This window comes from Phyllostomus hastatus, unplaced genomic scaffold, assembly GCF_019186645.2.
Source record: "Phyllostomus hastatus isolate PE091 unplaced genomic scaffold, TTU_PhHast_1.1 phas_scaffold_39, whole genome shotgun sequence".
NCBI classification, from domain to species: domain Eukaryota; kingdom Metazoa; phylum Chordata; class Mammalia; order Chiroptera; family Phyllostomidae; genus Phyllostomus; species Phyllostomus hastatus.
The window spans coordinates 2,600,394-2,621,033 of NW_025334028.1; the positions used below are offsets into that span (position 1 = coordinate 2,600,394).

Consider the following 20,640-nt stretch of genomic DNA (forward strand, 5'->3'; position numbering starts at 1 on the left):
AGTAACTCTGCATATTTAGTAACAGCAAACCAAAATCTTAATGCAGATGTGTGTACGGCTTTGCTTGCAATCCATATAGCTTAAAATATAAATTCCAAATCAGTTAAGTATCCTTTTGCCATTTCAGCTGAAGGACATGTGTTCCATTTCCTCCTCTTTTTCAAGAAGGGTAGGGAGCTCTCTGGTTGGCTTTTCAGATGATCACATTTCTAAGATCCACCAACATGAGTCCTGAGACAATCCAATGAAAGCAAGGTGATGAAAGATAAAATAAGCCAGGGGTGTCAAACTCATTTTTACTGGGGGTTCCATCAGCCTTGTAGTTGCCTTCAAAGGGCCAATATAATTTTAGGACTGTATAAATGTAACTAGTCCTTAACTGTTAAGGAGTTGAAATTACATATTTGGCCATTTGAAATCAACTGCAAGGCTGATTGGGCCCCAAGTGAAAGTGAGTTTTGACACCCCTGAAATAAGCCATCACTATAGATGGGATGCACTCAGATAGGCCTCTATCATGCAACCATCTCAACTGCCAGAGGTGTCTAACATGTCTTAGTACTTCTTTGAGTCACTCAAGGCTAACAGGACTAAGTTCACTCTGCATCCAAAAAACCTGTTAAATTTTATATCAATATTCAAAAAATGCAGCAAGAAGGCAGGCACTATTTGTCCTATGTATTTATTTATTTAACACATTAAATACCTACAATGAACCAGGAATGATATTTAAAAAATAATGGGAAAGGATGGAAATCACTCACTCCCCAAATTCCGCTTTGCAGCTCAGCTGAGGATCAACATCCCCAAAACCAAGGGACAACCAGAGAGGGTCCTACCAATGCCCCAGGAAGAAGCTTGTGCATCCAGCCCTTGAGGGAGAAGAGGGAAGTCCAAGTTCTGACTTTGTGAAGTGAAGCAGGGGAGCATGTCTCCACCTTGGTAGGATCTCCCAGCTTGCCCTCCAATTTGGTTTTAAATCCCTGACTTCTTTCCTTTTCCCCAGTTAAAAAGAAAAGTTAAATAAACCAAAAAAAAACCCTCATTTGGATATATACCTATTCTCCAGAGACTTAAGTCAAATCTAAACTTAAAGTCAACAAATTGTGTAGTTTTCTTCATCCTTCATTAGTGATGAAAACTGTGCATTCAAAAACTACACTAAGACAATGTATTCCTAAAGAGTAATCCAGCTTTAATTGTAGGGGATTGAATCATCTAGCAAACAAATTACAGTCACTACAATTTATCAATAGGTACTGTATTTCTACTGTTGTTGGGTTTTGTTTTTGGTGTATTTTTTTTTTGGCAAACTTAGAACAAACCAGAGAACAAAATGTTGTCTTCATCATCATGTAGAAAAATAAAACAAACCTGAAGTATCTACCTATGTGTCTAATAACTCATACTGCAAAAGTAAAATCTACACTTATAGCAAGAGTTTTAAAAAATCCTTAGTGCAAGAAACAACCAATTAATACACATCAATACTTAATGAATATGGAAAATTTTCCTATACAGAGGTAGAGTCCAGTGCACAAGGCTAAAACAATATTCAATAGTCTGAACAAAGACTGAGCCAGGTTTTATGGGATTCACTTTAAATTTTAAGTTATCAGACTATATGTACATACAATATATAGACTATACAATTTTTAAAGTAGTTTAATAAACTCCACAAAATAATAGCAGATGCATTGAAATATTTACATAATTCAATTTTCAAATCTCTCTCATTCAAATAAAAGGGATAAAAATAAGATTTCTGCTTTAAAGGCAGCAGAACCTCTTTCCTGAATGGATCGGTAAAATAAGATACTTTACATGAGAGGAACTAATTTATGCTTAAGAGGTATTCATATTCAGCTAAGAAAATATGTCCCTTTTTTAAGCTCTATAGAATAGGGAATATAAAATGATATTTTCTACAGTTTTAGAGCTCTAAAGTTCTAAATCCAACTCTTTCTTAAAGAGAGATGCTGATTTTGGTACCCATAGAGAGTATATCAACACAATTACAATGGAAAAATAATTAACTTTTCCTTTTCTACTTGCTTGCTTTTGAAAGTTAGGTCTGAAAGAACTTAATATTTCTGGCCTGATTGTGTTTGCACATGACACAAATTTCATGGAAACCTGACTAGGACTTTCAGCTTGGCATTCTTAGGATTTCAACTTTCTGAATCCCTTCCATTTCCAAAGGGTATTCAAGACTAATAACAGATTCCACAGTTTTCCAAGCTCATGCAGGAGGAACACAAGAGTGTTGGCTGCTATGTGCCTCACAGAGACTTGAAAAATGAAAGAAATTAGAACCTCTGTCATTGTGACCCGAGAAAATATGCAAAAACTCAAAGCATTACATGCTTCATTGACTCGGATTCTTACACTTAATACCAAATTTACTCTTTGATTATTTGATCGTTAACCCTTTTATTTTACTTGATACAAAAGATTCTTATCTAGCCCATAAGGAAATTAGGGATAGTCAGAAAACAGTAAAGTATGGTCATGATGAATGAAGCATAATCCTTCACAGTTTGACTTCTGTATAACTTCTCTAAGCACCCACAATGAATATGTAAGATTTTTTTATTCAATCGTTCTGTGAAAAATACCTCAGTAAATAGTATCATTTTGCTCTTCAATGATCTTCCCACTGAACTACTCCCACCCCATTTTTTAATTTTAGATTTTTAAAAACATTTATACAAATAGACTAACTTTGATTTAAAGTAGACATATACAAATTGATAAGAATATTGCTTGCAACAATGGATGTGGAAGTACAGGAATGAACTGGGCAGGGAGTATAAGGAAGTGACTCCTACCTAGTAACTTCAGGCAAACACTTAGCAATTCTGGAAAAAAATCTCAACTGAGGACACCCTCTACTGCACATTGTTTCCTTGGCCCACAAGGTCTGACTGATTTGTAACTCTGACATCAGGTCAGAAAAAAAAACTGCATCAAAATCAGAAGGCACAAGCACCCATATTATCTAGAATTTTCTGGGGGGTAGGGTGAGGAATAAAGAGGGAAAGAGAGAGATACTTTTGGTTCAGCATTATAGTCAAGTTAATTTTGACATTGTTGAAGAAAAAATGTACAAAGTTGTAGAGAAGTGTAAAAAGTGTGTCCCACTTGTGAGGAAGAAAGCTCAGGAGACAGCTCGCAGGAAGGGTGTGGAAGAAACAAACAGTACTATTTATTTGGACGTCTGTGCCATGGTACAAACTATATTCTCTGTTGTGTGGGGCCAAAACCAAAACAGAATAAAAACCAACAAAAAACCCCCAAATCCCAAAAAAGCAGCTAGAAGGAATGGAAGAAGTCTTACAGAACACACTGATCCAGACAGAGGTGATAAAGGCAGTACTCTTGTCTTTAATGCACATCTAACTGTGTTACCTACTGCTGTGTTTTCCCATGTATTCACCTACTGACCAGATAGGGGACTTAAGAAACGGCCATGGAATTTAACCATTTTTCCTACCTCTACACAACTTCCCTTTCCCTTTTACTTCCTCCTCCAGGATTAGAGTCTTTTTCCTCCATGAAGAAAGTGCTGTTAATGATGACAGGGTAAGTTGTGAAACAGGATTTCCAGAATACTGATTTTGCTTCCCTCAAAGCCTTGCTGCATGTGGGCCACAAAGCATGAAGGCAGTAAGTAATCAAGGCAGCGTGATGGAACTATGAATTTAAAAAGGAAAGAAACAAAAACAAAACCATCCCAAGTCTGTCTTTTCTTAAACTAAAGGAGAAACTGAGGGATAGTACAGCTCCCAGTGTGGACGCCCACAGTTAGGAGATGATAGCTGGGGACCACCTCGGCACAGTCAGATTGTCAGCACTGGCTGATCGCTTCCTTGCAGGTCTCCTTAGGTCCTTGTATTTGTCCTCACAGAGGCGAGAGATGGCCTGAGGAGCAAAAGAGAGACAATTCAAGTCAGGGCTGGACCCTGAAAGCTCCCTCCACCCACTTACTCATCAGACACCAAGTGTTGCTCTGAGCAGCATCCTTCTAGGCACTGAGTATACTCATGCACTAAACCAGGAAGAGGCCCTGCCCCAGCTGGTTCACATCCCATAACCCAGACTGTGCCAGTCACAGGGCGGATACAAAGAGGTGTAGATACAATCCCTGTTTCCAAAGGCAGTCTTGAGAAAACAATCTCAAAATGTGAAACTATAAGACAGTGTAGCCTGTGGTCAGCCAGCTCCAAGATCAATGCTTAGGGGTGTGTGGCTTGGGTATGTGCCCCCATTTAAGTCCTTAGCATCCTTGTCTAAATGAGGCAATAATAGTGCCCTCCCCACAGGGTGGCTATGACTAGACACATGCGCAGGGGGAGCCTGGGCAATGAGGGAGCAAAGGGGGTGATGGGGCAGACAGCATGGACCTCTTGAGTCTCACCAATCTTGGTCCCACCTACTAAGATGGTACCATCTACAGCTTTGGTCAAAGGTTCTATGTAATGAGACCAACACAGTGCTCACATCGGAAAATGCAGAGGGCCTCTGCATGCCTGCTCTAGAAGAGGGGTGTCTCGCTAGTGAGCCTTTGATTACCTTACCAGTTTTCATCCAGTCAAAAAATAAGATGGGAAAAGCCAGGTGCAAATATGGAGCTAAGCTCCATATAGTATGAGTCATATCAGTGTAACAATGTCATATAAAAGTCACACAACATAACACAATGATGGCCTTAAACCCAGACCAACACCAAAAGGGCTGGCCCCAGCTCTAATTGGGCTGTGGGGAAACTTATTTGAAAAAATAAAGAGCTGGATCAATCCTTTATTAATTAGGAACTTCTAGTATCTTTTTCCTTATAAAATACATGCTGGGGAGTCCTTTTTGTGGGTTTATTTTTTAAAAAATAGGAACTTTAAAAAAGGTTTGATTTAAAAAATAGAATCAATGCACATTGAATAAAAACTAGTATTAAGAATATGTGCAAATATAAGGTTGTACAAATTATAATTAACTAAATTAATTGATGATTCAGAACCTTTTCCTTATTTTGCAACGACACACAGTGGGAGAAATCATCATTGTGATCACACCCTTCCACGGTACCCAGCGGACGTATCAGCAATAGTGAACCAAAAACCAATATGTTGAAATATGTTACCTCAAGCTTGTGAGCCCTCTCCCTGCTCAGAGGTTCCAAAGGAAAGCTCAGGTTATTTGCTTCTGCCAGAGAACGAAGATCAAAATAATACTTGGCATAAACACTGGAAGGAACATTGATGTTGAACTGGAGCAATTCAAGAAACTGTCGCTCTAGCTCATTCCTGCAAAGGCAAAAATAGCACACATGTAGTTGCCATTCCAGAAAGTGTGGCCTGCCAAGGCAAGCTGCTGGACAACAGAGTTGCAGATTAACAACTAAATTGGTATGAAAAGCCAAATTCACTTGATTTGGTGCCCAGAGGGATGAGGGCTGATTAATTGGGATCATCACCAGAAGTACTGCATGGTGATTTGTTTCACTGAGACCTAACAGAAACATAGCAGGCTCTGGCTGCAAATCTCAACATGAACCATAGGCAGATGAGCTGTCAAGTGGTATCTAGTGAGGGCCCAAAACCAAAGTCCAGAGGAAAGGCCTCTGCTAGACATAGAGGACACATTCCCTCAATACCCGTTTCCCACCTACTGGAAGAAGAGAGTGGAAAAGCTGCTGTAGGGGTTCCTTAAGCAAAGGAGGTAAGGAAAGGGTGATTCACAGCTCCAGCCTCTCCCAAAGAGAACTCACTAACTCTGAAGAATGAAAGCCATAGTTCCCAAACCCAAGCACACACATAATCACTTGGAGGGCTACAGACAGCTGGGCCTCCGGTCTCCAGAGTACAGCAGGTCTGGCGTGAACATGAGAATGTGAATTTCTAACAAGCTTCCACTGGATGCTGATACTGCTGGTCCTGACTACACTTTGAGAACCACTCAGCTATAGAATAGTCAGCCAAGGAGGCAACACATGTGTTAAGATCCATCTGGCCAACCCATTTATACTGTGATGAAAACTAACGATGGGTAGTAATACATTTTAAAATTTCTTTGAGAATGCCCTCATGTCAGTTATCTTTTAAATTAGGTCTATTTCTCAACAGTTACTACCTGGGGAATAAAAAGTCCTCAGTGATCTATTATTGAACACAGACAGAGGGTGAGATATTCAGTCTCAGCGCTATTCCCCCTGTGACCCCTGGAAGCATGCTGTGCCCCCGCAGCATACTACACAGTGCTGTATTTCTGTCCTTCCTCACACTCCACTGTAACTGTTGCCCCAGTTTCCCATACTTATCTCCTCAGAGCCAGAAACCATGATATCTGATTTTACATGCCTGGTCCCCAGCACAGTACTGACATAGAGCTGGCGCTCAATGATTACTGCTAGTGAATGTAGCCACCAAACTCGGCCTGGGCAGGCTTCACAAGGATCACAGAAGTGAGATTTGAACTGAGTTTGGCAAGGGTTGGAGTTATCTCCAGTACTGGGGACCCACTCAAACCACCCCTAGGCCCCAAGGAGCAAAAGAAACATTGTCATCATCTCCTGTAAGTGGACCTGAAGACTGACAGACTCTGTCCCCAGTGCCAGGCCTCATTCCTCTTGACACAATCTCTGTAGTTCTCCTAAACGATGATCCTCCAGTTCTGGCTCCTGTATGCAGGCCCTTGATTTTTTCAAGCCTCAAACTAATGTGGCACCACCCTGCCAGCATGGTGTCCTCCAGTCCCACTCTGTTGTTGGTGAGTCACCCCAGTAAGCCATGAGAGACCAAGGAGGACTGAGCTCTAGTCTCATGTTACTGTGACAACAGGGAACAGAAGCACTGAGGAGGTAAGCAGAAAAGCTGGGATATTTCTTTTTCAAATAACTAAAAATTGAACTGCCTTTTGGCCTGGCAATTCCACTGCTGGGATTATATTCTAAGAATCCCAAAATACTAATTCAAAAGGACCTATGCACCCCAATATTCATAGCAGCACAATTTACAATAGCCAAGTGCTGAAAGCAACCTAAATGCACATATGCAGCAGAAAGAAAGAAGGAGCTCCTACCCTTTGTGACAGCATGGATGGATCTGGAAATCATTATGCTAAATGAAATAAGACCAAGCAGTGAAAGACAAATACCATATGATCTCACTTGTAAGTGGAGCCTAATCAACAAAACAAATAAGTGAGCAAAATAGAACCAGAGATATGGAAATAAAGAACAAATTGACAGTAACCAGAGGAGAGGGGGAAGGGGATAATGGGGGAAAGAAGGGGAAGGGTCAAGTCAAGGAACATGTATAAAGGATCCATCAACAAAGACAACAAGGAGGGGGGAGGACTGAATATGGAAGGTTCGGGGTGGGCAGGGTAGGGGATAGTAATGGGGAGAAAATGAGGACAAGTGTAATTGAACAGCAATAAAAAGGAAAAGAAAAGCTGGGATGTGAGGAAGGGTGGGTGCATTCATAAAGAAAAGCTACAGGGAAAATCAAAATTAAGAAATTTCATCTGAGGGCTTCAGATGGAAAGAGCAAAAAGTCACACTCAGGTCTTTTAATTGGAAAAAAAAAGCGTAACTTTTTCTTAATCCTCACCTGAGGACATGCTCATTGATTTTAGAGAGATGAGAAGGGAAGGAGAAAGAGAGGGAGAGAAACATCCATATGAGAGAGAAACAATGACTGGTTGCATCTCACATGTACCTTTACCAGGGACCAAACCTGCAACTTAGGTATGTGCCCTGACCAGGAATTGAACCCACCACCTTTCAGTCTATGGGACAATGCTCCAACAGAGCCACATTGGCCAGGGTGAAAAATAACATAACTTGCATGCTGTTTCTATACAGCCTAGTGAAAGGATTAACAAGCTCAAAATACATATACTATGCTAAATTTTATACTTCTATGGAATTTAAATTACTTTGTTTTATTTGGGATGATTTCTACTTAGATGACGTTTATTGATGCCTTACTTAAATGAGATTTAATAACAGATCTGTGAAATACTGGAACCCAGGTAAGATTTTAATAAAAAAGAATGTCAATGACCCAGATGGTGGAATAGGTAATAGCTTAAAATCACCTCCTCCCAGGACCAAACTGGAATTACAACTAAAATACAGAACAGTCATCCTGAATAACCAACTCGAGACTAGTTGAACAGGAGTCTTATAACCAAGAATTTACAGAAGACACATGGAAACTGGTAGGAAGGATGGAGACACTAAAGGAGCTGGCCCTGCACCCACGTGTAGCAGCTGAGAATCCAGAGGGATGTCTCAGCTTCACAGGTTCCCCCTCAGGAGCAAAGGGTCTCAGCCCAAGCTGGGCTCCCTAGCACTGAGCACCAAGCAGTACTGGGAAGAGGTGCCTACCTAACATCTGGCTGGGAGAATCAGTGGGAATTCTGTATGTCCTTCAGAGAGACAGGAGTCTGCTAGAAGCCCAAGTGAACTCTTAAAAGGCCAGTGCATAAAATATCATTCAAAGCCACTCATAGTGGACTCTAGGAAGGGATGGCAGTGGCTCAAAGTGAATGGGACTCATCCAGGGAGAGAATGGATTGTGTGGCCTTGAGGAGAGGGCTAAAGAGACAGCCACCAAGGTCCCTATGCTTAGTCACTCTTCCATACAGCCCAAAGATGACATCTTTCCAGGATCAAGCATTCACCTCCATACAGTACCAGCCTGGAAGGAGAAAATAGTCCCAACCTCCCAAATGCCTGTGGCCCTGTCCTACCAAGCCTGAGCCCTGTGGAGACTTTCTTGGAGGCTCTTGAGAGGGTCCTGCCTTGCAGAGTTCACACTTGCAAGGGCAATGTTTCCCACAAGCCTTGACTGATGCCAGCATTCCTGTGCAGAGCCCTTACTCTCTATGTCCAAATATTTATCTGTTTGAGCCCGATGAACTCTGCTGGCCTTACCTTGAGACTTCCCAAAACCCTGCCCCAACACAAGGGTTCCCAAGGCCCTAGGTGGGCGTTGGCTGGCCTTGGTATACACTAGAATTTTGCTGGGTGGCTTCAGACCTAGCACTGGCGTGAAGTTTGAATCACTATCAACCTGGTGAACACAACTCACCCCTACCTGGTAATTCACTGAGCTCCTACCTCATGTATCTCGTACTGCCAGAGGCTCTTTCAGTGACTAAGCCTAGTGGGTAGCTGAGAGGTGGGGGGGGGGGTGGATTTTGGGGTGATTAGGGCCTTTTGATGACTTGTACCTAGGCACTGGTGGAAGCAGGCCCTGGAAAACAACTTGGCCCCAGCCAAGCACAGACTGCCACAAACTGTAGATCACTTAGTAACTCCAAACAGGTAGCCCATGGATGGACACAGGTACTATCTAACATTGAACTGCATTGGAGTCCCTCCCAAGAGACCCCAGAAACAGCACACCCAATGGTGGGCTTCAGACCACATCAGAGCACACTCAATTAGCTCCAGAAGTGGCACATCCAAAGGGAGATCTCTGCTGGCACCAGACCCTGCTGAGGCAAGTTCCAGTTCATGTGATCAGCATGCCCACATAGCAGCTCATACACTGTAATCAGGGTCATTCCTCATAGTCAGCCAGCCTGAGGATTGAACCCACCCATGAATGAGCCAGCAGCAATCAAGGCTCAACTACACCTGGACAGTGCACATAACCTACCACAAGGGACATTCTTGGACCACCCAGGTCAGGTGAACAGAGAGCTGTGCCACTGAGGACCACAAGACACCTACTGCATAAGGCCACCTGACCAAGACTGGGAGACATGGGAGATCTACCTTACACATAAACACAAACACAGGCAGGCTGCCAAAATGAGGAGAGAAGAAGCCATGCCCCAAATGAAAGAATAAGAGAAAAACCCCAAACAGAATTAAAGGAAAGCAATCTAACAGATACAGTTTTCAAAAATGGTGGTTAAAAGGATACGCAAGCAAATTAGGGGAAGAAGAGATGAGCTCATTGAGAACCTCAACAAAGAGATATGGTAAGCATAAAAAAGGGCACAAGAACCATAAAAAAGAATGAGTGACAAATAAAGAACACAGTATCTGAAATAAAGATTATACCAGGAGACCAACTAAATGAAGCAGAGATACAAAGCAGCACTCTGGAAAAGAAGGCAGTAGAAAACACCCAATCAGAGTAGCAAAATGAAAAAAGAATCTTAAAAAATGAGGATAGTCTCAGGGTCTGATGGGACAACCTGAAGTGTAACAACATCTGCATCGTAAGGGTACCAGAATAAGAGAGATCGCAAGGAATTAAGCATAGTTGAAGAAATAATGACTGAAAACTTCCCTAACCTAGTAAAGAAAAAAAGCCATACAGGTCCAGGAAGTACAGAGTCCAAAACAAGATAAACCCGAAGAGGCCCACACCAAAATACATATTAAAATGGCAAAGGTTAAAGACAAAGAGAGCATCTCAAAACCTGCAAGAGAAGAACCATTAGTTATCTACAAGGAAGCTCCCCTAAGACTGCCATCTGATTTCTCAACAGGAGCTCTGTAGATCAGAAAGGACTGACATGAAATATTCAAACAAATGAAAAGCAAGGACCTACAACCAAGACTACTCTACCCAACAAACCTATCATTTAAAATTAAAGAAAAAATAAAGAGCTTCCCAGGTGAGAAAAGGCAAAAGAGTTCATCATACCTAAACCATATTACAAGAAATGTTAGAGACTTCTTTAAGAAAAGATCAGCTTCCAAAGATGGTGGCGAAGTAGGTGGGAGTTAAGCCCACTGGCTCATGCACCCAACTGGGTCACTTAGCTGATCTTCTGAAGGACAAAGTGAACAGCCAACAGAATCTTGGCTGATACGAAGTTTGGAAGCCAAGTTGTACAGAGGACACTTCAAAACAGACGGTAAGGAGGTTATATAGGTGGACCAGTAACTTCCCTGGACTTGGTGCCAGAAATTGCAGCTGCCACCGGGAAAATATAGGAGAGCCCGGTCAGTTATAGCAGTCTAGCAGCTCCCTTCCCTCCTAGGGTGGGCAAATTGCAGACCCATGCCAGGAAAGACTTGAATGTGAAAGTCACAGCAGGGAAAAATGTGGACAGGCACACACACACAGCTAGTAGAACACCCAAGCCGGAGCAGCAGTTGCTGGCAGGGACAGTGCCAGAGAGTGGGGTTGGATCCTGGCAACACCTGGAGCTGGGAGAAGAGTTTGGCTATGATTAGCTGTGTCTGAGATAGACTCTAGACTTTCCAGAGAATTGAAGTGTGTGGAAAGCCAGGCAGAGTGGCAGTGACACCCAAAGAGACATTTTTCAAAAGGGGAACTGAGGCACACTGGGTAGCAACCTTGCTTGCTCATTGGCGTGGCCAACAAGGAGTGAGGAGTGTGGACATGATTTGCTCCCACTCAGTTCACCAAATGGGTTGATGGGATGCAAAGCAAGGTGGCTTAATGGTGCCTGCCTGGTGCAGTGGAGAGTGCAGGCCACAGTGTTCTGAGGGCTGAGCTGGAAACCGGGCACCTATGATTAATGTAGCCCAGATGGATCCCACTTCTTTGCCAAACAATGGAAAGGAAAACAGAGGTTTCCCTCCGTTTTCCCCCCACCCCCCCTGCAGGAGCCAGGAAGATCTGCAAAACCTGGCAGACAGGCTTAACAATTGGCAGGTGTTTTTTTTCTCTTCCCCTCCCCCAAAAGTAAGACAATAAGACTTGGAGCTGAGACAAAACCAGAGACAGATCCAGAAAGAAGTCAGAAGGCGAACACCAACAGCTGAGACAAATTTCAACTTGCTCTTCATCAGAACTTGCAAGTTTTAAAAAAATGAATATCCACATATTTTATATATTTTTAAAGGTTTTATTTATTTATTTTTAGAGAGAGGTGAAGGGAGGGAGAAAGGAAGGGAGAAAGAAAGGGAGGGAAACATCAGTGTGCGGTTGTCTCTCATGCACTGCTGACTGGGGACCTGGCCTGAAACCCACACATGTGCCCTGATTGGGAATTGAACCTGCAAACCTTTGGTTCACAGGCCTGTGCTCAATACACTGAGCTACACCTGTGGCAAGCACCAGTCTGGGCAAGACTTTGCTTGTTTTTTAAAAATATTCTCTTCTTTACATTTATTTAGGGGTTTATTTTGTTTTGTTTCTTTTGTTTTTCCCCCTTATGGTATTTTAATTTTTCTTCTCTTACTTCACTCGTATTCCAAAAAAACTCACTATTCTTGGTCTTTTACTTTTTATTACTTTTAATTAGATTACACATATATATTAAAGATTTTACTTATTTATGTTCAGAGGAAAAGAGGGAGTAAGAGAGGGAGAAAAAAGTCACTCTGTGTGGTCCCTACTTAGGACCTGTCCCACAACCCAGGCATGTGTCCTGACTGGGACTTAAACCAGCTACCCTTTGGTTTGCAGGTGGCACTCAATCAACTGAGTCACACCAGCCAGGACTCAGATTATATATTTTTATCATGTTATTCTTATTCTAAATCCCACACAGCACACTTCCCTTGTCTTAATCCATTTCAAGCACACTTCCCTTGTCTTAATCCATTTCACCATCTTCCTGAGCTTTATAACTGTTGTGGTTAACTTCATTTTCTATCACACTACACCAAGTTCCTATCCCATACTCTAAACTATTTCTCCTCTTTCTAACCTTGCATAAACGCTCTTCTTTCTTAAGTCAGCTCACATTCTTTATCCTTTCTTATAAGAATCTTACTTCTTTTCCACCTTTTATAAACAGTGGCTAGCTGGATGAAATACAATCATTGCTGTACCTCTCAAAAGGAATTCCTATGTGTTCACTATTTGTTTATAATTTAAATCCCATAAAATACTACCTGCTGTCTTACTACATTTTGCCTTCCCTCAGCCCCTGATCAGATGAGTGAGGAATTTTATTTTATTTTCGCCCCCATGCTGTGAACCTGGGCTTTACTCCTGTTAATAGTGTGCTTCCCCATGCTCTCAAAATCATTTTTCTTTAGAGTAGACATCTCATATTCACTTTTTGCTTTTGTACAATAGTCTTATTCCCATTCCACCTTTATTAAACTTGATATCAACCCTGCTGTGGTTTTTCTGCAATTTTGCTCTTGTTTGTCCAACACCTTTCCAATTTTATTTCAAACCTCACAGTATAGGCTTCCCTTTTCTAACACCAGTGTTCCCATCACTCTTTCATGTTTTACGTACGTTGTGAATTTTACTCTCTCTTTTTTTGCCTCAGTTCTATCCCTACTCTTATAACTTTCTCCTCCCTCTTACCACTCAATAACATTTTCTCCTCTCCTAGTCATCTCATATTTCCTCTGTCATATTTTATAATATCCATATTCCTTTTCACCTTTATTAATCTTTGCTCAATTATAGTTGAGATTGCTGATGTGGTAGGGGAGTTCTTTTTGCTGATATAGGTTTGCTTTGTTAACCAACACCTGTACAACAACATACAAAACAAGGTGGGAGGTGTGAATACCAGTAAGCCCACTGGAAAGGAAAGCTCACCAACAAAGAAGCCACCAAAAGCTAAAAACCAAGGACAGTAAGAGAACCCACACTAATGAAGAAAGAGCAGCCCTAAAGAATCCACACAAGGAGATCAAAGACACTGTACTACTGACTATAACAGAACTCCTACCACAGAAGTCTACCAAACAAAGACAGCTGGCAGAACAGAGCATCCTGAGATGCAGAAAAAAATAAAAAATTACCTTAAATGGGGAGACAAAGAAAGAACCCCAAATTGAAAGGAATGGAAGATTACCTAGTAAAAAAGCTAAATGAAATGGAGGCAAGCAAATGACCAGAAACAGAATTCAAAACACATGGTTATAAGGATGCTCAAGGAACTCAATGACAACTACAAGGAACTGTGTGGGAACTAAAACAGCATGAAAAAGGAAATAGAGCCCTGGCTGGCATAGCTCGGTGGATTGAGCGAGGGCTGCGAACCAAAGTGTCACAGGTTCGATTCCCAGTCAGGGTACATGCCTGGGTTGCATGCCATGACCCCCAGCAACCGCACATTGATGTTTCTCTCTCTCTCTCTATCTCCCTCCCTTCCCTCTCTATGAATAAATAAAATCTTAAAAAAAAAGAAAATAGAAACTATAAACAAGAACCAAGAAGAAATTAAGAATACAACATCTGAAAAAAAAATACCCTAGAAGGAATTACAATCAGGTTGGATGAGAGGACCAAATTAGTGAGCTGGAAGAAGAGATAGAAAGAAATATCCAGGTAGAGCAGCAGCATGAAAACAGACTCAAAAAGTACAAGGATGGCTAAAAGGAACTTCAGGACAACATGAAATGCAACAATATTCAAATCACAGGAATACCAGAAGGAGAAGAAAAGGAGCAAGGGATAAAAGCCTGTTTGAAAAAATAATGACAGAAAGCTTCTGTAAAGCCAATCAAGATTAGGAAGAAAAGAGGGTCCCACTCAAGATGAACCCAAAGAGGCCCACTCCAAGACACATCACAATTAAGATGTCAAATGTCAAAGACAAAAGAGAATCTTAAAAGCAGCAAGGGAGAAAGGAAATAACATACAAAGGAGCTCTGATAAGGCTAGCTGTTGACTTCCCAACCAAAACAATGCAAACCAGAGGAGGATAACAAGAAAGATTCCAAGTAATGAAAAGCAAAGGATTGCAACCAAGACTGCTCTATCCAGCAAGGATCTCTCTTAAAATGGAAGGCCAAATACAGAGTTTCACAGACAAAAGAAGGCTAAAGAAATACACCTCCACCAAATCATTGCAAAGTATGCTAAAGGGACTGCTTTAAAATGATGAAGAAAAAGAGTGAGAGAGAGAGGAACACAGGTACAAAGGGGGAAAATAGCAATGAATAAATACCTATCAATAATAACCTTAAATGTAAATAGATTAAATGCTCCAAATCAAAAGACATAGGGTAGCTGAATGGATAAGAAAACATGACCTGCACATATGTTACCTACAAGAGACCCAGTCTCAGAAAAAAAGACCTATGCAGACTGAAAGTAAAGGGTTGGAAAGAAATATTCCTAGAAAACAGCGGGGGAAAGCTGGTGTAGCGATACTTATATAAGACAAAATAGAATTCAAAACAAATGCCATAAAAGAGACACAGAAGGACACTTCATAATGCTCACGGGAAGAATCCATCAGAAGACATTAACAATGTAAACATATATGTGCCCAACATAGGAGCACCCAAATACGTAAGGAAAGTCCTGGAACACTTACAGAAAATATAGACAGCAACAAACTTATACTAGGGGATTTTAACACACCACTGTCAACAATGGATAAATCTTCCAAACAGAATATCAACAAGGATATTGCGACACTGAATGATGCCATAGATCAATTGGGCTTAACTGGTATATATAGAACGTTTCATTCAAAAGCAGCAAAATACACATTCTTTTCAAATGCACATGGGACATTTCCAAAGATAGGCCACAGGACAGGACAAGAAACAAGCCTCAACAAATTAAAAACAAACTGAAATCATATCAAGAATTTTGTTGGACCACAAGATCTTGAAACTAGAAACCAACTTCAAGGAAGAAACTCAAAATTCAAATTCATGGAGACTGAATAGTAAGCTATGAAACAATGAATGAGTTAATAGTGACATCAAGGAAGAAATCAAAGAGTTTCTGGAAACAAATGAAAATGAACACTGAAGAGACAAAAACCTATGGGACACAGAGAAGGCAGCCCTGAGAGGGAAGTTCATAATGATAGGGGCCTGCCTACAAAAGATAGAAACATCTCAAATACACATCCTAACCCTATGTACACAAGAAGTGGAAGAACAACAACAAACAAAGCCCACAATGAGTAGAAGAAAGGAAGTAAACAAGATCAGGGCAAATCTAAATAAAATAGAGGCTAAAAGAATAATTCGAAGGATTAATAAATCCAGGAGCTGGTTCTTTGAAAAGATAAACAAAATTAACAATCCTTTAACCATGCTCATCAAGAAAAAAGGAGAGAGGACTCAAATAAATAAAATCAGAAGTGAAAGAGGAGAAATTACAACTGATATCACAGAAATACAAAGTATTGTAAGAAATTACTAGGAAGAACTATATGCCAAGAAATTTAAAACCTAGGTGAAATCAACAAATTTCTAGAAACAACAGTCCCCCAAACTGAATCAAGATGAAGCAGAAAACCTGAACAGACCAATAACAGAGTGTGAAATTGAAGAAGTATTCCAAAAACTCTCAGCACACTAAAGCCCTCGACAGGACAGTTTCACAGGAGAATTTTACAACATATTTAAGGAAGTACTAATCTCTATCCTTCTCAAATTATTCCAAAAAAAAACTCAAAAAGAGAGAAGACTCCCAAAGTCTTTTTATGAAGCCAGCATCATCCTAACCCCAAAACCAATAAAAACAAAACAAAGAATATAAACTTCACGCCAATATCACTGATAAACATAGATGCTAAAATCCTCAATAAAATATTGGCAAACTGAATACATTGGAAAGATCATACACCATGATCAGGTGGGATTCATCCCAGGGATGCAAGGATAGTACAATATTTGCAAATCAATAAACATAAAACATCACATAAACAGAAAGACAAAAATCACAAGATCATATTTATATATTTGGAAAAAGCATTTGATAAGGTATAGCACCCATTTACGATACAAACACTAAGCAATGCAGGAGTACAGGGAGCACACCTCAACATAATAAAGGCCACGTATGAGAATCATACAACCAACATCATACTGAAAGGACAAAAATTAAAAGCTTTCCCACTAAGATCAAGAACAAGACAAGGGTGTCCCTTTTCACCTTCTATTCAACATAGTATTGGAACTCCTAGCCATAGCGATCAGACAAGAAAAAGGCATAAAAAGCATCCAAATTGGAAAGGAGGAAGTAAAAGTGTCATTGTTTGCAGATGACATGATAGTGTTCAGAGAAAACCCTACAGACTGCACCAAGAAAAGGTCTAGACCTAATATGGAATTTGGCAAGACAGTGGAATACAAAGTCAATATTCAGAAATCGAAGGCATTTTTGTACACCAGTAATGAAATATCAATAACAGAAACTGTTGGGAACTGCCCTGCGTGGTTTCAGAAGCTGTAATCCCCCGTGGCTAAGTCTGAGTAAAGGACCTTGGGACCATAAGCCACTGAGGAGACAAAGCTTATCTTCCTTGTAGGGGCACCACCTCTGCCCCCTTTCTCTTTACCCTGCTTGGCCCCAGACAGATGACTGGTTAGCCAAAGACGGGTAAGATTCCTCAAAAGAGGGACGACCTAAGACATGCACAGTCACAAAGGGGTCCTCAGGGAAGGGCTTGAGGGGCTACAGAAAAAGGGGGTGATGGACCCTCACCCCTTGGCTTTGACATAGCCTGAGTCCTCACTCTGTCTGCAAGAAGTCTTCTAATCTCTTGGCTGCCTTACTTCCCTTGCCTGACTTAAGCCTGAAACAATGCCTTACACCTGAAACAATGCTGGAGGTGGGTGCTGCCCTGTGCTGGAAAGGGCAGGTTCCCTAGGGTGATCAGGCCTAAGAAAGAATGCATAAAATCCTATGAAACCTACTTTGCTAATACCCTCAATTTAAATGATAAGGGTCCAAGCAGGAAGTGAGTTTGTTCCCCAAAGTTTTATGGTCATTTAACTATCTCACCCTGACTCAGAATCAGTCCTCAGAGTTCTCCGAATGTTATCTATTATTTAATCATTTCTGCCTGACAATGATTGATGAGTTTTACATATACACCCTGTATTCCTGTAAAAATTGAACCCAATAAAAGCTTGTAAAGGCAAGGGTCGGCACACTCTCCTCTTGAGAGAGTGGCCACACCATCCCTTTTCCTCCACAGGACTCGGGAGTCCGTGTGAATTTGTTTCATATCTCATCCACAATGCTGCAGACCCCAAGAGCTGGGAGCCGTGTCAAGAAACCAAGAAAAAAATCCCACCTGATACAGCAACAAGAAAAATAAAGTACCTAGGTATAACCAAGGAGGTGAAACACCTGTATGCAGAAAACTACAGAAAACTGAAGAAAGAAGTTAACAAAGACACATAAATGGAAGCATGTACCATGTTCATGGATTGGAAGAGTTAACAAAATCTAAGGCCATACTACCCAAAGCAATTTATAGATTCAATGCAAATCCTATTAAAATACAAATGACACACTTCACAGATACAGAACAAACATTTTAAAAATTTATTTGGAAACATACATAACCCCAAACAGCTGCAGCAATTTTGAGAAAGAACTAAGGATGAGGGATCACAATATCTGACATCAAACTATATTACAAAGCCTCTGCTATCAAAAGTCTGGCACTGGCATAACACCAAGCACATAGACCAAAGGCACAGAATAGAGAGTTCAGAAATAAACCCATATCTCTATGGTTAATTAATATTTTACAAAGAGGGCAGGAACATAAAATGGAGTAAAAACAGCCTCTTCAACAAATGGTGTTGGGACATCTGGACAGCTACATGCAAAAAAATGAAACTTGACTATCAACTTAAGCCACACAGAAAAATAAACTCAAGATGGATAAAAGACTTAAATATAAGTTGCAACACCATAAAAGTCCTAGAAGAGAACATAGGCAGGGTATCCTCAGATATTCTATGCAGCAACATTTTCACTGATATGTTCCCTCTAACAACTAATATAAAGGAAAGAATAAACAAATGGGATTTCATCAAATTAAAAGCTTCTGCATGGCTAAAGAAAATATCAAGAAAATGAAAAGGGGACAAACCCATATGGGAAAATATATTTGCCAATGATACTTTGGACCAGATTTTGATCTTCAAAATATATAAAGAACTCATACAACTCCACTCCAGGAAGATAAACAATGCAATTTTAAAAAATGGGCAAAAGACTTGAACAGACTCATCTCCAAGCAGGACATACAGAGGTCCCAGAGACATATAAAAGGAAACTCAGCATCCCTAGCCATCAGAGAGATGTTAATTAAAACCAAAATGAGATACCACTTCACACTGATCAGAACAACCATGATAAACAAATCAACAAACAAGTGATGGCGAGGCTGTGGAGAAAAGAGAACCCTAGTGCACTGCTGGTGGGAATGTAGACTGGCGCAGCCACTGTGGAAAACAGTACGGAATTTCCTCAGAAAACTAAAAATGGAACTGCCTTTTGACCTGACAATTCCACTGCTGGGATTATATCCTAAGAACCCTGAAATACCAATTCAAAAGAACCTATGTACCCCAATGTTCATAGCAACACAATTTACAACAGTCAAATGCTAGAAGCAACCTAAGTTGACCATTAGTAAGTGAATGGATAAAAAAATTATGGTATATTTACATGATGGAATACTACACAGCAGAAAGAAAGGAGGAGCTCCTACCCTTTGTGACAGCATGGATGGAACAGGAGAGCACTATGCTAAGTGAAATAAGCCAGGTGGTAAAAGACAAATACCATATGATCTCACCTGTAAGTGGAACCTAATCAAGAAAACAAACAAGCAAGCAAAATACAACCAGAGACATTGAAATTAAGAACAAACTGACAGTAACCAGAGGGGAGGTGGGAGAGGGGAATGGGGGGAAAAAAGGATAGGATATTCAGGAACATCTACAAAGGACACATGGACAAAACCAAAGGGGGGTAGGATCGAGGGTGGGAGGTGGGGATGGCTGGGGTTGGTGGAGTGGTGGGGGGTAAATGGAGACAACTGTACTTGAACAGTAAAAAAAATAATAAAATAAAAAAGTAAAAATAAAAAAGGGATTAAGAAAAGAATTTTGCTTCAGCATAGTCTGACAATTTTAACTCCAGTCCATTACATATATTGTGATTACATATACTTTTATATTTGTTTCAGTCTTCATGCTATTTTTTACTGAGCCATAATTTATAAATATTGTACAGGATGGGGAAAATGTAGGTTTACAGATATTTATATAGAAAATAATACAATAATGAAGAAAATAATATATAAGAATTTTTAAAAAATCATAAATCCTGATTTAGTTATTATCCAATTGACAGAGCATCTTCCTTAACTTTCAGTGCTCCATTTTCACCTATAAATGCAAATAATAACAATTATTGTTGCAAATATCTTACTGTACCTTATTAAACTGTACATACACATGTATATACAGTATAGGAAAAACATAGACTATATGGGTTCAGTACTATTTCAGGTTTCAGGCATCCATGGGGATCTGAGAATGCATACCCTGTGAATAAGGAAGAACTACTGTAACTAATAAAAATAGAATAATTATAACAACATAGCATAATAAAAGTTATGTGAATGTGGTCTTTCTCTGATAACCTATCTAGTAACAAGATTGCTAATAAGTAACTAATGGGCAAGGTACATCTCTAGCATGGGCACACTAGACAAAGGGATAATTCTTGTCCCAGGTGGGATGAAGCAGGAAGATTTGAGTTTTCATAATGACCCACAATTTAAAAATTGTTTATTTATGAAATTTCCATTTAATATTTTCAGACCTGGTTGACCGCAGGTAACTGAAACTGCAGAATGTGAAAAAATGGATGAGTGGGTACCTCATGGGTATCTGTGAAAAATGAATTACCAAAAAATTGTTCCTTTGGGACTAGAAACTATTTA

The 20,640-nt window shown here is 40.4% G+C and overlaps 1 protein-coding gene across 2 annotated transcripts in view; it reads right to left on the reverse strand.

Annotated features, from left to right (window-relative positions):
• Positions 1-1,174: 1,174 nt before the first annotated feature.
• CCNY (cyclin Y) overlaps positions 1,175-20,640 on the reverse strand; it is a 278,861-nt gene continuing 259,395 nt past the window's right edge. For both annotated transcript variants that reach the window (XM_045820112.1, XM_045820111.1), the window contains 2 exons: positions 5,141-5,303; positions 1,175-3,924 (listed from right to left, as the gene is read on the reverse strand). In XM_045820112.1, the coding sequence (XP_045676068.1) occupies positions 3,808-3,924; positions 5,141-5,303 (280 nt within the window). In that variant the 3' untranslated portion in view covers positions 1,175-3,807. The remainder of the gene's footprint in view (positions 3,925-5,140; positions 5,304-20,640) is intronic.